The sequence below is a fragment of the Balaenoptera ricei genome, chromosome 5 (assembly GCF_028023285.1).
Source record: "Balaenoptera ricei isolate mBalRic1 chromosome 5, mBalRic1.hap2, whole genome shotgun sequence".
Classification (NCBI taxonomy): Eukaryota; Metazoa; Chordata; class Mammalia; order Artiodactyla; family Balaenopteridae; genus Balaenoptera; species Balaenoptera ricei.
The window spans coordinates 116,713,322-116,732,040 of NC_082643.1; the positions used below are offsets into that span (position 1 = coordinate 116,713,322).

An 18,719-nucleotide genomic window follows, 5' to 3' on the forward strand; every position below is an offset into this window, starting at 1 on the left:
TTATTTTCTTGGACCTCTTAAGTTGGTGGGATTGATTTTATCCAAAATTATATAACTCAATTGACAAAGAATATTATAGCATTGTAGTACATTTGAGAGGAAGGAAATTTCAAATCATAGATATGAAATGGAAAGTTAAGTAAATATGTTCAAGTCTACCTAACTCCCACGGACAACATTTTCATGTCGTGTGTTTTATAGTGTCATATCTAATAAATGAATCAATGGATTTCACAGAGATGCTACGACCAATAAAACACTTAAGAAAAACTTACCTTTAAAGAAACAGAATTCTTTCTTTGCCAAATTGGAGAGCTTCGTAATAAGATACCCAAGGATGTGAGATATAGTCCATTTGGCTTCATAATTCTGTGAAGACACAGAGGTTTATTTGCTATTTATATTTTTCCCTTCTATGGCTTGCTACAAAAATTATTCACAATTTAATCCCCATTTCTCCTTTCTGGAAACTCTCATTTATACTGTATTCTGTTACATTCAAAGTAGTGTTAGAATAATTATGTTGTACTCTGTTAGGTAATAAAGATAAAATTTGCTCTCAGAATTGTATGATTTTTGCTTGGTTTTTGCTGCTAACACTCTGTTCCTATAACTATACATTATTCGAGTTAGTTTTTTCTAATGCTAGAAATTTCTTCATTTCACAACAATGCTATTATTATGAGGAATGGTATTAGGGATGATTAGTTCTATTTTTCAACAGTGAAATTCCTCTACAACTGTGGAAAGTGGAAACCCAAGCAAATGTAGCTGAACATATGGATATTTGTGATTATCTTATCTATTCATGCAAAAAATAAATATATATTGAACACTGACTAGGAGCCAGGCATTGGTTTACATACTGGCAATACAGATGTAGATAGAGCAGACATAAACTATTTTTGTTAAGAAGCTTACACTCCAGTGGGAAGAGCCAGAGAATAAATAAAATATGTAAGTAAAATATGAAATATATTAAAGGGTGATAAGTCTATGGAGAAGGATCAAGTAGGGGAAGAGAGTGGAGGAGAGGAGGGTGTGTTTGGTTATCTGACTAATGGCTGTGTCTCCCAGGACATGCAGACTACCCGAAAACAGGGACTCTGTCTGCTGTTGCTAGTCACCATATCACAGCGTTTATCATGTGTGGCACTTACCAAGTGTTGAATAAATGGATGGGTAAACTTGGTGTTGAATAAGTCCTCCCCTTGTCCTGATCTACTCTTTCTTTTCCACACTACTTTATATAGTATATAATTTATTTATTTATGTTTATTACCTATTGTTTGCACCACTCGGCTAGAATGTCACCTGCACAAGCAATAAGAATTTTTATCCATTTTGTTCACTGATGGATTTCAAGCACCAAGAACACTGCCTGCCAAGCAGGCAGTAGGATTTAACAAACATTTGTAGAACGAATGAATTTTAATAAGTAATTTCGCTAAGAGGAAACAATGAAATTACTAACTTCTGACACAAGAATTTTGTTTGCTGCTTCTGGCAAGCCAGTTTATTCCTGCCAACAACACACATTCTGATGTCTACTGACGAATTCACAGTGTATGTACTCAAAAATCCCAGGAATAAAATGCTTAAGAAGCTAATCCTGATGCCAAATTCATGTACCTTGGAATAGCAAATGTTACAATGTATTAACTATCTACTCATTCAATTATCAAAGGGACAGTTTCTCCTCTATTCTTAAGATTCTTAAAAGGGAAAAGTGAGGGAAAAGTATGTAAATACATATGAAACAAGACTTGACAGCCATGGTGTGGATGTTTTTCACTGATTGAAAGGTACCACAGAGTTTTGTTTGTTTTGTCATTTGAATAAAATGATTTAGATTCTTTCCCATCCAGGACACATAAGCCACATCCACAATTTATTTTCTGACAAAGCTAGGGGCATACTTATATTTCAATCCAGGGGTTTCCTTTGGTATCCTAATAAAAGGATCAGAGGTTTTAAAGTGGTGCCATTTACACTTGAAAAAGCCACGGGCAACTCTCAGGTTGCAAAAGAAATGCAACCTGAGAATCACAGTTCAGGAAAATGACACCTGAGAATAAAGGCCCCATGTGAACATAGTTTTAATGGTTAAGGCATAAAAGTCAAGTGCAGAGTATTTTCCTCCCTGGACATCTTGAAACACCTAGTGATTTGTTGACAGCATTTTGGAAACATTTCTGTTCATTATTCATAGATGACTATTGTTTTAGATTTTAGTTTCTTAAGGGCAAGACAGAGACTTCTCCTAAATCGCCTACCCAGAGTCATGGGGGGGCGGGCAGGTACTCTCCTAAAAATAGTAAATAACATCCTTGAAGTCATTTCCAGGTAGAAAACTGTGGGCTAATTTATTTTCATTGAGAAAGTTATGGTCATTTACAGAGAATTTAAAATCACACCATATTACGTAATATCTACTGGGCTCAAATGTGAGTTAATCTTCATGATCCTAATTTGCCTCTTTGCTCCTTTTTGTTTTGCTAGGGATTTCTAGAAGATTCTATGTTTACACTAAAAATTTCTGAGGTCTGTTCCATATTTTGCCTAGTCCTGTGTAATGTGGTATAGACAAGGGTTTTATGGTGAAATAAATTAGAAAACACTATATAAAAATTTCCTTCTGTTAGAGATTTACAAGGCAAGCTAGGATTTAAAAAACTGCAAGAAAGTCTGCGTAAATTGACCCCTTTAACCTTGTTTAACTCCACATATCCTGAACTCATTTTTCCTCAGAACTCTTTTTTAATGTAATAATAACTATCTTTCGAATTATAAGATACTATCTATTTTATGACACCTCATTAATTTATGTGCCACTAAGAGAGGAAAACACTGACAGTATGCCTTTGATTTTTAAGACCCACTTAAATATACAGTTGACAAAACACAAACTCAGGAAATAGTACTTAATCCTATATAATGAAATGGAGATATATATTCTAGAACTGAAATATTAAAATTTTTAAATATTAAATTATTTTTGTCCATTTTAGTAATTTTGCTAAGTCTATCGATTCTTTTATAGATTTCCATGAACTGTGAGAAGCTATCCTCTGAATTCTGATATAAATGTATTTAATAGTATGCTACCATACTGCCACGTACATTTCTTTAATCACAATTGTAACTTCACATATCACAGTTCTAGCTCTCTGTGATTTTTCGAGTGTAAACTATGAGACTTACAGGCAGTATTAGGAGAGGGCACCTTAAAGAAAACTCCAGGGCCAACAGGAACCACATCAACCTGTCCTCACTGATCACCCATGATAAACTTCATTACAGATCACGTTCCTTTAATCCTCCTCATGGCGTTTGCATGCGTGAGTTTCAAATTCGAGTTTTAACAACGCCAGGTAGGATCCATATCTTCATTTCTCTGTATCTCCCCACCACATCCACTTTGTATAAGAGTAGGGTCATTACAAACCTTATTTATTAACAAGAGAACACTTTTCTCCATGCAGTGGCCAAGTGGAAATATCTCTTACTTGCAAAATCCATATTATATTACTATGGTTGTTAGCAAATCATACCTTCATTTGCCTATTTGTAAAGATTTTTGTTTGTTAAAATGAATAATATAATTCTATATAGATGTTAAATCAGAAAAGCCACACAATCTGCTGGTGCTATAAAATACGTCATTTTAATAATTAAGATACATAAATAAAGTGTTTTTGACAGAAACAATAAAGTTGTCTCTCAATTCTGTACAAACACTGAATTTCCAAGTAATTTGTAAGGAATATATTCATCCTATTACATTCAAAATAATGGTTGAACAATGATGATTATCATTTTTTTCTTTTTATATTCTATGAATTCACACACTAGTAATACAGTATTACAGTGCTTGATAATCTTGATAATATGAAATAAAATTCTTCTAATGGTATGTAGAAAATAAAAATAAAATAATTAAAAGTCATTTGTATAACTTTTTATGAAAACAAAATAATTAATATTTTTTCTGTAAAAATAAATTATGTACTTTATTCTGAAACATCATTCTATTAAAGTGTTTCGAAAATAGTTACATTCACGTTTTGGCAGTGTGCTCAAACATTTGCCATTCCCTTATGCATGATAAAGTGAGGTGCAAGCTGTTCACATGTGAGAAAAACAGCTTATTTTCACAGGAAAGGAAATGATATATGAAATAGAATTAATTAAAAAAACCCAAGTGTCCTATGACAGAGATACAAAAATTCACTAAGAAAAAAATGTTTTTCAAGGCCTTTGAGGTGATGCAACCTTTGACTACACTTCATCAAAGGTGGTTTTTAATCATGCTGCCCTGTAACTTCCATCAAAGTAGCATGTCCATCAACCGCAGGTTACAGTCTAATGTTATAATTTAAAGCATAGTGTTTGGTCAATTGACTGAAGCACAACAGCTGGACTCGTCACTGACCACCTTTTATAAAGGAGCAAGAGAAACAAACATCTCCTTTCTGCTCCAAGCATGGCTTCCAAGAGTAGCACCATTGGCACTGAGCACAAGCCTTCCAGGTGGCAGAAGTCTCTGGAGTAGCACGACCCGAAAACAGTGATGCTGATGGCAGGGATCCTACTGAGCCAAACATGCTGGTTCACCTAGAAAACTGGGGAAAGACTAAGTACTGATTTAAGTTTAGCCAGACAGGAAAAAATGTGTACCTATCCACGAGGAACGCCCAAGCGGCAATTTGTAAACAAGCCTGCTTTCTGCTGTTTCTTCTTTGTCTTACTTTTCTTCTGCTTTTTCTCAGTCTTATTTTTGCGTAGCTTCTGTTTCTTCTTCTCCTCTTTATACCATGGTCCCCAGACTCCCCCATTGAGCCGAGGGTTACTTCTGGGGTCTTTGGGGGGGTACCTGACAGGCACCGCGGTCTTGTTGAACTGTGAGAGCCTCCGCAGGAGCTGCCTCACGACCCCGGGATACCTGTTAGAAAGGTCCACTCTCTCGTAGGGGTCGGCTGTGATGTTGAACAGCCACACGCTTTTGCCGGTTGACAACGTAATCCGTTCGTTATGCCACCGGTTCGGCCCGAGGTTGCTGAACGACTGAGGGGGCACCCAGTCACTGTAGCCGGGGTTCCCTGTGAGCAGTTTCCAGTGCTGCACTCTGATGGCCGACTGGATGGCAGTGTTCCAGATCCCATAGCCTGCCGCCCAGGAGCCATTTTTCGCCTTGGTATAAATGGGGTCGATGTTGTGCAAAATATCTATTCGGGGAGAACGAAGGCCTTCACTTATGGTCTCCCAGACGTCATAGCCATCCAGTTGAATGTCCTCGTCAATTTGTCCTTCAGCCAGTGAAATCAGAGTGGGGTACCAGTCAGTGATGTGCACAAGCTCCTTACACACCGTTCCCTTGTTTTTCAGAAGTGGGCTGTGCACGAAGCCAACAGCCCGGATCCCCCCTTCCCAGTAGGTTCCTTTGCTACCTCTGAGGGGCCAGTTACTTCCTCCTGCGGTGGGCTGGCCGCCGTTATCTGAAGAGTATATGATAATGCTGTTGTTATAGAAACCATATGTCTTTAGAGCCAGGGTCACATTGTTGATTGCTTCGTCTAAGCAGGAAAGCATGGCAGCATACCTGCGCCTGTTTATGTTGATAATGGATCTGTAGTGTTCAAAATACCTGCCAGGGGCTTGCAGTGGAGAGTGCACAGCTTGGTAGGCAATATATAAAAATATAGGCTTTCTGGGGTCACGGGAAGCTAAGATTTGTTGCACTCTCTGAGTGTACATATGTGTGGAGTATATGCCATTGTCGTAGTCCCAGGCAGCATTGTCATTTTCGTACAAGTCATAGCCACACATCCTGGGACTGTCACATTTGTAGTGTGTATAGTAATCGCCACTTCCCAAGAGGGAACCAAAAAAGGTATCAAATCCTCTCTTGGTGGGCATACATTCTTTTCTATAAAAACCCAAATGCCATTTTCCAACCATATGTGTTGAATATCCAACCTCTTTCAGCTTCTGAGGTAGGGTTGCATTGTCCAGAGGTAAGCAGTTGGGCTGTGTAGGTCTTATGATAGAATGTTGAAGTCCGGTATGTATCTGATACCTTGACAAAAGAGTAAAAATTGTGTCAGTGCAGGATAAAAGAGAGATTCCACATAAAACAATGATTCTTAAATTAAACAATGTTTCTATGAAGAGAAATGTTACCCCAAATAAAATATGAGCAATTCAGTATATTCTACTGTTGCTCAAAAGTCCTACCCTAATTAGCTACATATTTAACATTTGAAATGCATTTGAATCAGTACTTTTGAAACTAAGTTTTCACCACCTATCTCAAAGTCTTTTTAAAGTTCTTATAACAGAATTAATCTGAATAAACTTTAATCTTTTAATTAATCACATGACATAACAAACTAACATGAGAAAGGAAAGTATATAAATTTCAGAGTGTTTGTAACCGAGCAGGATCCTATGGAGACTTCTCAGGATAGACCCCACCTCCCAGCCCCCTCCCACCGTGCCATGTCCTCTGTCTGCTTCTTGTTCTCAGAAAAACTTTAGCCTCCTAGGCCTTCCCCAAGTTCCAAAGAATAAGTTTAATCAGAGAAGTGAGAAAATGTAGAAACAAAGGAAAACAGTCAAGCAAGACAAAATAATAATAGTTTAGCCATTAAACAAAGTCAAGGGCTTTTAGTTCCTCATCAAGGGCTAGAGATTATATTCTGAGCCATATCTTTGAACTATTTTGTCGATTCTGAAACCCCCACCAGGTGGGAGAAGTTAACTGTATGCTGCCCACAAGCACATAGACCCCAGACTGGTTGGAACCAGAAGGTTGAAGATGTTGACTCCTGGTTACCTCACCACCAACCAATCAGAAGAATGTCTATGAGCTGATCACACACCCCACAACCGTCTCCCTCACTGTGTCTTTAAAAACCTTTCCCTGAAAGCCATTTCAGGGTCTTTTGAGCACTAGCTGCCTAGACTCCTTGCTTGGGGACTGCAGTAAGTGCTGCACTTTCTTTCACCACAACCTGGTGGCAGTAGACTGGCTTTACTGGGCACTGCACACAGGTGAATGGACTCAAGTTTGCTTTGGTAACATGCTGTTGTTATTGTTGTTGTTGTTTTTGGTCTAAGGACCTCACATTAGTTCCTAAATCATTTTCTGAAATAATTTATTTCCACCTGATTAGGAAGAACTAAACATTCATGCAAAAATTATACAAAAATCTCCTGTTTGATTGTCAAAACCTGTTAAATCTCTGTAACGAGAAAGAGAATATTTCTGACTCACAATACACTATTGTTGAAAAGCCATTTTAGAGTAAATCTTTTAGCTAATGCTACAGAAGAATTACATTTTTCCAAAAACAGCAGGAAATGAATCATTTCATATGTTTCCCACAGTGTCTCCTTTTTAAGAAAATTATATTCACTTACAATTTAGTCTAAGAAAACAAGGTAACCCTTTCTATACATTAAAATTAAGCAGTTGTTAATTTCTGGCATTGTTCTCTTCCCAAGGATATTTTGCCAAGGGACTTTTTTCCAGAGAATGGTATGAATTTTCAATTGGGTCAAGATGTGCCCATTAGTTCATGCCATTTTAAAAGTGATTAATATCTATAGTTATTACATAAGTTTAAAAAGACTTTTTAAATAGGAACTATAGAGATTCTGAGAAAATGAAGTTTTCAGAGAGTGTTAGTATAAAAGTAAAAATATTCTTGGAATCAAATTACAAAGAGTAATACTGAGATCAAAAAGAATTTTGTTTTCCAAATTGACTGAACCTGAAAGGTCAACGTATTACACATGTCTTTGGTGAATAGTTCAATTTATTTTTAAATGTTCAAATGATAGTATAATGCAACTGCAAGTTCTTTCAAAGTGTCAACTGCAGTAACAGGCTGATGGTTTCACAGAAGTTGTAGGGATGTCCGGTCACTAACACAAGGCAGCATTCATATGGGTCCTGTCTACACAGCTGATCATTTGGCTATCAAAGTTCACAATTAACACAGTTGCGGTAATTTAAGTAATAAATTCTCGAAGAAATAAGCTTTTTATAAGTATTATTTAGCACTAAATTCATAAAGTGTTATTGCTCTTGATAATTATTGATTCAGTTCAGGATCATTCACTTCTGAAACCACTAATTTTTGTATAAGTACATGACAAGTTGGTAACACCTATCAATATAAACATTGAGGATATTTAAAAAGGAGAAATCTGTATGATGCAAGAATTTGGGGAAGGATTTGTGGGCATGGGTTACTAACTAATTACCTTATGCAGAAAATGTACCTGGCCAGAAATCTACTCAAGTCATTGAACAGCTAACCAATTAAAGTCTTTCTAATTAAATTGGGCATTTTTGCACCTAGTACTAAAGGCAAAGGGAATTGAGGCTTTTGAAATTGTAAAATAGAGAAAATGTTCATACAAAAAGAGTAGGAAAGAAGAGGGCTGCTGCTTTCAGAAGATGGTACAGTGTTAGCAGATAAATAAGAGAGTTCAGTGCTATTAATCAACTATGTGGTTTCTGTCTTCTCCAGAATAGGATGGTTTTCATATTGGAAAATTTAGAATCAACAATATAAATGTTTGGCAGCAGTCCCTAACAAAAGAGAGCTTTTCAGGGCAGCTCCTGCTTAAATGAGTTCAAGCCTGTAGGGCCAAACAGGAGGGAGTATGAGGTAAAATTGCAGGCAAGGGTTAAGGGTATAGGTTTTGGGGTCAGACATAACTGGGTTTGAATTTGCTCGACTGCTTATTAGCTGTGTGACTTTGGGCAGTATTTATCCCCTCTGATCCTCAGCTTCCTCATTTGTAAAACAGGGATAATAATACATATTGGGTTGTGGTAGCATCAAAAGAGAGCACAGAGTCTGGTAAGGAGAGTACATTCAGTAAATGATAGCTTTTATTATTATTATCCCAGAGTTCTGAATCATATGTTACTAACATATTTCTTTAAAGTTTTATAATTTATAGGCCTTATTTCACATGCATTATTGCATTTAGTCCTCATTACAACAGTGAGAAGTAGGATTCTTTACGTTCATTTTATAGATGGAGGATAGAGACATAGAGATGTCCCCCAACTGCCCAGCCTGCCCCACCAGGCTGTGAAACATGTTCCTGAACAACAAGGGCTAAGCCTGATGCTTTCTCTAGTCTCTTTAAGAGTTAATTCCACTACTTCTTGAAAAATCAAGGAGCAGAGGAAAGATGCCACGTCAGTCTTGAGAAGTGAATCTGTTCTAACTTTCTAATTAAAGATAGAAAGAATTTATCAACCAAATAGTGAGGCTTATGCTGATCCCCCAAAATTTTGAGAACAACTTTTTAAGTAGATCATTTGTGAGCATTAAACAAACAAACAAACAAATTAGGTAGGATCAAAAGAAAAGTCCTGCCAAGTTAGCCTCATTTTCTTTTTTAAAAAAGGATCAGAATTAGGAAAATAGCTCAGGAAAATGATAGGCATTTGAAAAATCTGCCCATGATTCCTTTCTTATAAAATAACAGAAAATCAACTGTATGACAGCACTATATATTTGTGATAAGAATGATAATCTTACACTTTCATACCAGTTAATTGCATACAGAAACTTTTCATTTACATGATATTCTCTGGCTTCTACAAGAGTGTGGAGCAGGCAGGGGGGCTTCATTTATTAGTTCCATCTAACAACAACAATAACAACAATAAAAGGACACTGAAACTCAGAGTAATTTAGTGGCTTCCCCAAGTTTTACAGCTGTAAATCTTGGGTTCTATACTGGAATCCAGATTTTTGGTTTGGAGACTCACATTGTACACTCACAGCTAACTGAACAGTTAGACCCATGTAAAGTTTGGGTTAATTTATTTGCATTAATCTTCAGTATTTATTCATTTCCGTAGCTAAGTTATATTACTGAGTGTATAACGTGTGCTAAGAATTAAGTTTTTATTTTGTTCTGTTTCTCCCCCTGCCCCCAGAGCTGTTATATTACAAAGTGGGTTGTAAGTAAAGATCCTACTGGCAATGAGGGTGACATGAAGCTAAGAGTTCTCTGAACCCTGGGATCAGATGGAGAAAGTGCTGTCAGTCATGAAGAACAGCATCGAATGCTAAAAAAAATTTTTCTTTCAGGAAGGAGATGGTTGGGGTGTAGGGAAGATCTTGATAGAGTTTTTGGCTTTTCAGTGACATTGACTTGGCAGCAGCAACTAGCTGGAAGACTAATCACATAATTCTTCAAAATAAACTAAAAAATAGTATATTAATTAATATTAACTGATTAACTGGTTGAGAATCTCCGATCTGGAAAGTAGTTTCTGGAGCAGCACACTGGGCCCTTTCTTTGGCTTCAACTCATTGATTATTATTATCCACGACTTGAGTAAAGAAATAGAAGACATGCTTATTATCTAAGAGGAATAGTTAAAAGTGGCATAATGAAGATCCAAAGTAATCTAAATGACCCGAAATGTTGTTGAAACAGATGATAAAATGTACATAGAAAGTTAAAGAAGGGCTTAAAGACTGAAAGGGAATATGTCAAAAAGACGTAGAAACCTGAATTAAGGGGCTCTTAACTGGCCAATCTGGGACAATGCAAGCATCAAAATAAACAGTAATAAATTACACCCACTGAATAAAATAGGAAACCCTGAGTCCATACTAATATAAGTAAATAAGTAAATAGGAAAAGTTTGGTATGCAATGGAATATTGATACAGTCTCGAAGTACCTCCCCACAAAACACTTATTAATTATATATATATATGGAAAAGAGTAACCACACACTGGAAGTGCTTGATAAACACCATATTAATCAAGTGATCAAAGTTAACATCATCAGTAATCAGGATAAATCAACATAATGTGCCACCAGATAGGTGCAATGAGAAGAATATAGCATTGTTTCTACAGTGTTCCACCCTAAGGTACACAATCTGAATCTAATTCTCAGTAAATATCAGGCAAAACTAAACTGAGGGACATTCTACAAAATAACTGACCTAAAATCTTCAGAAGTATCAAGGTTATATAAGTCAAAGAAGGACTGAGGAACTCTTCCAATTTGAAAGAGACTAAGGAGACATGAATAAATGTAATACGCGATTCTGAATTGGAATGGTTACAATAAAGGACATACTTGGAGAACTGGCAAAACTTAAATGGGTTTTGAGGACTAAATAGGAATAATAATGTTCTCCTGTTTTAGATAGTTCTTTTGTGGCTAATGTAGGAAAATATCTTTGTAGGACATATACACTAAAGTACTGGAGATGATGGGGCATCAGGTTGGCAGTTAACTCTCAAATGGTTCAGGAAAAAATGTTATTTGTGTTGTACTTGTGCTGTACTTGAATTTTTTCTGTAGGTATAAGATAGTTTCAAAATTTTAAAAAAATGTGTAAGAAAATCTAAATGGGATAAACGAAAGTCACTACATGTTATTTTAAAAAATCAACTGTTTACATGTTAGTTATATAAGACTATGTAAATAGATGTGGGAAGTTGGATCTATCAGACTATGAATTTAATAAAAAGCAAAAAAGAAAAATAAGAGCTAAAATATATACACTGTACTAATTTATAAACATTATAGAAACTTATACAAAAATAGAAATTAAAACAGATGAGATAAAAATAAATATAAATAGAATTTCTGGTATTTCTTCTTGCATTCTAATGAATCATCTTGTGTTGTCCTAGGGTGTCAGGACTACAATTTGTAGATCGTTGGTATAGGAAGGAGATTGTACGGAGATGAAAATCAAAGCACAGAGTTTTTTTTTTTTTAAGGCTATTAAAGTAGTTTGGGTCAAAGATGATGGTGGCTTGGACTACCATCTAGTGGCAGTAAAAATGGAAGTAAGTGGATGGATCAAATGTATACTTTGGACTTAGAACTGATAGGACAATTTGAATGAGGGGAGGGAGGATAATGGGAGAGGAAAGGGAAAAAAATCAAGAATGACTTCTAGATTTGTGGCTTTCATAATTCGGTGAATAGCAGATGGACCAGCTGGTCTCTGTTTTATTCCAAAGTATATAATTGGGACTAATGGGTAACATCACAAGGAGGCAGATTTCAATTCAATGCAAAAAATAAAAAATAAAAAAATTCTCAAAAAGAAAAGAAACAAAGACCAAAAAAAAAAAATAGGTTAGATGATCATCTACCAAAGATTCTGTAAAAGACATACCTGAACTGGAAAAGAAGTACTAAATGACCTCTAAGGTTCCTTCTATAAAAATTCATGGGTCAAGGACTATAGCTTGGTGTTTCCATAAAGAACTCCATACAACCTCAGAGCAGCTTTACAAAACCAAGTTTATAATATTTATGTACAGATATTTGATAAAGAGGTTTCCACAATGCATCAACATATATTTAACTTCTTTCTTTGATAATATAAAGTTAGATTAAAAAATAGGTTTTTCACATAATGTATTCTGAATACATACTGTAATCATGTTTGCTAAAAAATAAACTAATTTTGAAATTTAGTGGATTTTTTTGGTCTCCATCTGGCTACCATGTGAAGAAAATTCCATATGAACAACAGTAAAACTAGAGTTGATGCCAATTCTGCTTAAAACAATAGCTATCATTCTCACTTTCCGGCCAACTTACAAGAAAAAAGCTAAGTGAGCCTTTCAGCTTGGCATTAGAACATGTGAAGAGTTTTGTAATCTTTTAAAATATTAATTTATATTACTGAGTGCTGGCAGTGGCAGTAGTTTTTGAATTCTCCTTTTTCTAATAATATCTAATACAATATTATTATTTTAATCCAATTACATATTTAATGTATCCTTGTAAGTACAAACACTTACAAGGATAAAAAATGAATCCTAATAGTTTCATTCAGGCTCTAAAATCCAGGATGGTTAGAGGGTACAAAAGCAGCCAACAGTGCAGTAGAAACTGATATTTTGAAGGGAAGGAAACAGGTATAACTGACTATAGTTTACGAATCAAATGTCACACAGATATTTATAAGTTAGAAATATATAACTTATTTTCTATATGCTGAAAGGAGTTCCTTTATTACTTTCTTCCAAAGACTTTTTTATCTCAAAGACTATAATTCTATTTATAGGTCTTAATTTCATTATTTAGTACTTATATACTCTGGTGGGAGGTGGAGGTTGTGGAGGGGTGTCATACCAAGTCTATGCCAAGTTTTTCATCTCATGAACAAATATCCACTCATTTATGAGATGAAAACTAGGCATAGTTTAGAATGAATTACTTAGTTAACACTCTTTCACCCACCACGAGTCAGACACTGCTAGTTTTGGGGGTCACAAAGTTGAATAAGATGAGTCCTGCTCTCAAGGAACTCAGTCTATGTGAGATGCAGACGACAATCAGAGGATTATCATGACAGGAGTAAATGCTACAGCAAAGACAACCACAGCCTTCTCTGAGTGCTCATAGCAGGGTCAGGAAATGCTCTCAGAAGGGACCATGTTAGATCTGAATGCATTCACAGGACTATCTGGGTGAATCTGGGAAAAGGACAGACATTTCAAACACTTGCAACGACATGGACAAAAGCAAAGTCACAGGGGAACATGAATCAGAGACGCTTCTTGAGGGAGGAGGAGCCATCCGGGTAAAGGGCTGAAAGGAAGGCAAAGAGCATTTCAGTAAGGAGCGGGATGTTCAAATAGAAAAAGGGAGAGAGAATTTGGCCCTCTGTGGATCAACAGATCAGAACAGAGATTCAGACATATCTTGACAGGAGATGAGAGTATATAGACAAGTAGGTGCCAAATTACAGAGAGCTGTATTACAGCCTACAGCTGTACTAAGGTTTTTGTACTTAATGTAGAGCTCATAGGAAGCCACAGAAATGCTTTTGAAAAAAGAATAACATAAGTTTTGCGTTAGAAAAAGCACTCTGGCTGTAGTGTGAAGAATGCATTGGAATGCAACAGGACTTAGGCAAGGGGATTTGCCCTAATCTAAGAGATAAATGTTGATAGTCAAAACTGAGATGGGTGACAGTAAGGATGAGAGAAGGAGATTAGAGATTATAAAGAGGGACATTTAATAGGGTTACAGACTGTATGTGGAGAGCATGGGACAGAGGAACGTTGAGAATGAGTCCAGAATGTCTGGTCTGGGTGGCTGAGAGAAAGGAGGCTTCTTCCACTAAGAAATTCAGGAAGAGGAACAGGGATGAGTGGGAGACGATGAATCCTGCTCTGCATTAAGCTGGAGGCACCTGTAAGATACCCATCGGGAGGTGTACAGGATGACATAACATAAAGACCTGAGACTACTTAGCATGTAGGTGGTATGTGAATTCACAGGAGCACATGACACTATCTACAGACAGAATGGAGACTGAGGGCCAAGGAAATAATACCATCATTTAGAAGAAAAGCAAGGAGCACCAGCGAAAGAGTCTGAGATGAAACAGCTACTGTGTGAACTAGAGCAGTGGAGGGGAGTTATACAGAGTGGCCTGTATCCCATACTGCGAAGGAGCCAAAGAAGGTGAGAACTGAACAGCGTCAACTGGATTTCACAACAAGCACATGGGAACTGATAAACAATATTTTAGTAGAACGGTGTGGGAAGAAGCCCAGACTTTTGAAAGTTGAGACATGATTGGAAAGTGAAAATGTATAGATGGTGAGCATAGACAACTTCAAGACTATAAATGGAAAAAGAAAAAAAAAAAGGAGTATGGAGGGGCTCTAAGCGCTGATGCGGAATAGTGCTTATGAGGTATTGCTGACTGGAAGGACATCTGGCTATGGCAGAATATCTTATTTATTATTAGCTCTTTATAATAAAAAATGTTAAGTTCCATAAGGGCAGGGACTAGTCACTGCTGTATCCACACCACCTAAAACAACGTTTGGCTCATTATAGGACATCAATAAATATTTTTTGAATGAATGAACAAATAAATGTGAGTGTGCATGTATTCGTTGAGAGAGAAAGAGAAAGAAAAAATGTAAAGAGATACACCAAACCCTTGGACATGATTATTTTCAAGGGAATAACAATTGTGGGAGAAGAGGAAGCTTTCACCTTCTGTTATATAAATTTATATATAGATGAAATTTAGATGAATGGGTTTCAAAATAACTAGCTTATTCTACTCAGACTAATTGTTAATATGGGACTAATTTTACCAAGGCAATTAGTTAGCAATTTAAAATAAAAAAAGAAATCTAAATGCCAACTGAATGAAAACACTCATTCATCTTATCAAGGGAACGTTTTCTAGTAAGGACGTCTACTCAGAAGATTACCTTTAGACCAGAAGAAAGGGGATGGAATGTGCTAAATGAATTCTGCAATTATCCCCTAAAAGCCAGAGAAAATGTCTCCTTTCACTAAGTAAGCAAAGGGATAACTTGTCACATAATTTTAAAAATTCCTACATTTGAATGGTCTTTGCTGGTCATCGGAACCTGCTGTTTATCCTTGCCATTGCCTTTCTCATCCACAAAGATTTTGCTACACTGATTACAGTTTTCCTGGTCTCATAAGAAACATGGCTGCAAATCACATGGTAAGTGGTTTCTTTCTGAAAACATTCTTTCTACTCTCATCTATAGTGTGTGTAAATTCTTGGTAGTTTCCATCAAAAAATAAGTTTAGTCCCTAACCAGAGGGACTTTGCCATGACCCCCTTTTTCCATGTTATCTTTTGGAAGTACTCCTTTTAAAGACCCGGACTTTCTACACTCCATTATTTAAAAAAAATAAAGTTTAATACATAAATTAAAGACTACCAAACATCTATCTAGATGAACATTCACTTATATAGTTAACTGAATCCTCATCTGTAAAATTATTTACAGAGTAAAATTTAAGAGGGAACTCCAGAGGTGCATTTAAAATGATTTAACTTAGACTTTTTCAAGGACACATGTATTCCAAAAAGCAAAGTGTACCCATACTGCCAAAATAAAATTTCTACTTTTCTTGATATTTTTACTACTACCACAGGGTATTATTAAATCAATTTAGAAAAAATTTGATTTATCTCTTCTATTCTAAACAGAAAATGTGCTTTGAGGTGTAGAACAGAGAGCAGCTTAAATATTAAACCACATTTCACATTAGCAACTTTGCCCTGAGACAGGATGTGTTACGGAAAATATCCTTAGCTAATATTCTATTGATATTAGTTAAAATTATTAATGTAAAATGCAGATTCCTTAGGAAAAAATTCTTTTAATTTTTTTGAAAATATGATCTATTCATTTTCCTCTGTATGCATCAGTCTATCATTTATTTAATTCCCCTAGAAATAGGACTGCCATATTTTCAAATGGTGGAAAAGTCCAATGTTTTCTTTGTAGTTCTGACTTTGAAGAAAAAAAATTATGAAGAGCTTGACATTTCTGTTCACCAGGTGTCTTCTCTAGAAATTAGCCCAACAAAAAAGTGGTAACATTCTTGAATTCTTGAGCAGGATTATCTCCTCCTACCTGTCCTTAGGAATTCTCTTTCAAATAACTGAGTATCTCTGCACCTGAAATTAGCCACACAGAAGTGAAAGTACTTTATGTCAAACTCATGTGGAAGGCATCAGTGTCTTAGCTGCAAGCTATGTGAAAAGAAACTGAAACTCAACGGTTTAGTAGAGAAAATGATGGCAGTCTCCAGAAAAATTTACAAATTTAATTTAATAAAAATTACATTTATTAAGAACCTACAATATTCCAGGCACTGTACTGTGTGGGGAACACAAAAGATAGTGAGAATTTATGATAAATAACTCCATGGGGCATATTGTGATATACTAGATATCAAAGTAGAGAATAATTTTTATGTTTTAGGGAAAGTTTCAAAAAGAACATACTTGCTTATTCCTCAAGGCAGATGGCTATTACACTTGAAGTTAATTAGCATTATTTGTAAAGGAACTTTATAATTCTATGCTATAAAGCAGTTTCAACTAAAGATAAAGAGAATTATTGTGTAAAACTGTATTAATTGGTATGACTAAATTCTCAAGGCTAGAGCCATGCATTTTCATGTATGCATCGTTAGAAATAGAACATAGGCACCAATTGACATGTATTAAATAATTTATTTCCCAAAAGGTAAATTCATGGCCTTCTAATCTATCTGTGACTTTGCCCTTCTACTGGTATCTTTTCTAAATTCTAGTAGTGATGACTATTGATTCTGTCCTAAATACAGATATTGAACTATTTTAAATAGTTTAGGATTTATTATTAAAATGACAGTATTAATAAGCAACTAGTGCTGGCAGATAAGAATGTGGAATTGATATTTTATATTCTGAGCTGTTGAACTATATAAATACTTAAATGAAAGAAATTTAGCAAATTTAAACGGATTCTTGTCCAAATCATTATCATAGATCATCTTTCTTCTACCCCATGTACAATAGCATGGTTACAACTGCCTTAATTTTATATAATAATTCTTTTCATTCAACTTTCTCCTTTATGTAGAAAAATACCCAGAGTATTTGTTAAATTATTCTTAAGAAGCTTTCGTATGTTTGAAATATTTCACAGTGATAATAATTTTAAAAACTGGAAATAAAAAAAATAACTAAATATGCCCTGAAGATCCCTCCACAGGACCTTTTTTTTCTTTTTTGGTTGGGGTTATATGAAATAAAATACAGAAGACATATTGTAAATTGTAAAATTCTATACAAATGCTAGTTATAACTATTTATTACTACATCTTCTCTCTTCTGTGCCCTTCCTGTCCATAATCTCTTTAACTCCATGTCTTTCTCCTACTGCTCTGTTGTGTGTAAGTGATGAAACCAAAACCAAAGCAAAACAAAACATAATGCCATCATTTGGGACTAGTGAATTAGTGTCTTGCCCATTGTCTTTCTTCCTGGCAGTCAGATTGGAATTTCCAGTTGTCAAACTGAAGCTTATGCCATGCAATTGCTTTTTTCCCCTTTTATGTGTCAGTTTCCTTAAATGTCTATGGAGGAATGCAAAGAAATAACACATTGATCTATAGGGAGACCCATGCCAAGTACTCAGCTTTATTTAAAAAAAATAAATGTTCTGAATGAAGACAGTTTTTAAAAAGAAGGATAGGTATTGAATCTATAGGAATATTTATGGTATGCTGAGCTGTAATGACATATAAGCAAAAACCAACTGATCTCTTTGTTGCCTGAGTCATACTTTCCAGTATTAATATATGGATCTTGTTATATTTCAGATATGGAAATAAACTTGTTCCCCAAAATTTTCTTTGGAGTGCTTTAATATTATTAAGTGATGCTTATTTTGTCTACCAGAGGGAAGATTTGACAGATAAATCTCAGCTGTGCTATTCCATCCAATTTTTTTCTTATTCTTTACTCATACCATAACAGATAGGTTTCCAAATATCACACAGGGCTTCCCTGGTGGCGCAGTGGTTGAGAATCTGCCTGCCAATGCAGGGGACACGGGTTCGAGCCCTGGTCTGGGAAGATCCCACATGCCGAGGAGCAACTAGGCCCATGAGCCACAACTACTGAGCCTGCGCATCTGGAGCTTGTGCTCTGCAACAAGAGAGGCCGCAACAGTGAGAGGTCCACGCACTGCGATGAAGAGTGGCCCCCGCTTGCCACAACTAGAGAAAGCCCTCGCACAGAAATGAAGACCCAACACAGGCAAAAATAAATAAAAAAATAAAATAAAAAATAAAAAAACATTAAAAAAATATATATATATCACATAGATACTGCATCTATG

The 18,719-nt window shown here is 35.7% G+C and overlaps 1 protein-coding gene across 1 annotated transcript in view; it reads right to left on the reverse strand.

Moving 5' to 3' along the window:
- Positions 1–286: 286 nt before the first annotated feature.
- Positions 287–18,719, reverse strand: part of ARSJ (arylsulfatase family member J) — a 67,787-nt gene continuing 49,354 nt past the window's right edge. Inside the window, exons 2-3 of the mRNA XM_059923504.1 lie at positions 4,681–6,079; positions 287–369 (exon numbers count right to left, since the gene is read on the reverse strand). Of these exons, the coding sequence (XP_059779487.1) occupies positions 4,681–6,079 (1,399 nt within the window). The 3' untranslated portion in view covers positions 287–369. The remainder of the gene's footprint in view (positions 370–4,680; positions 6,080–18,719) is intronic.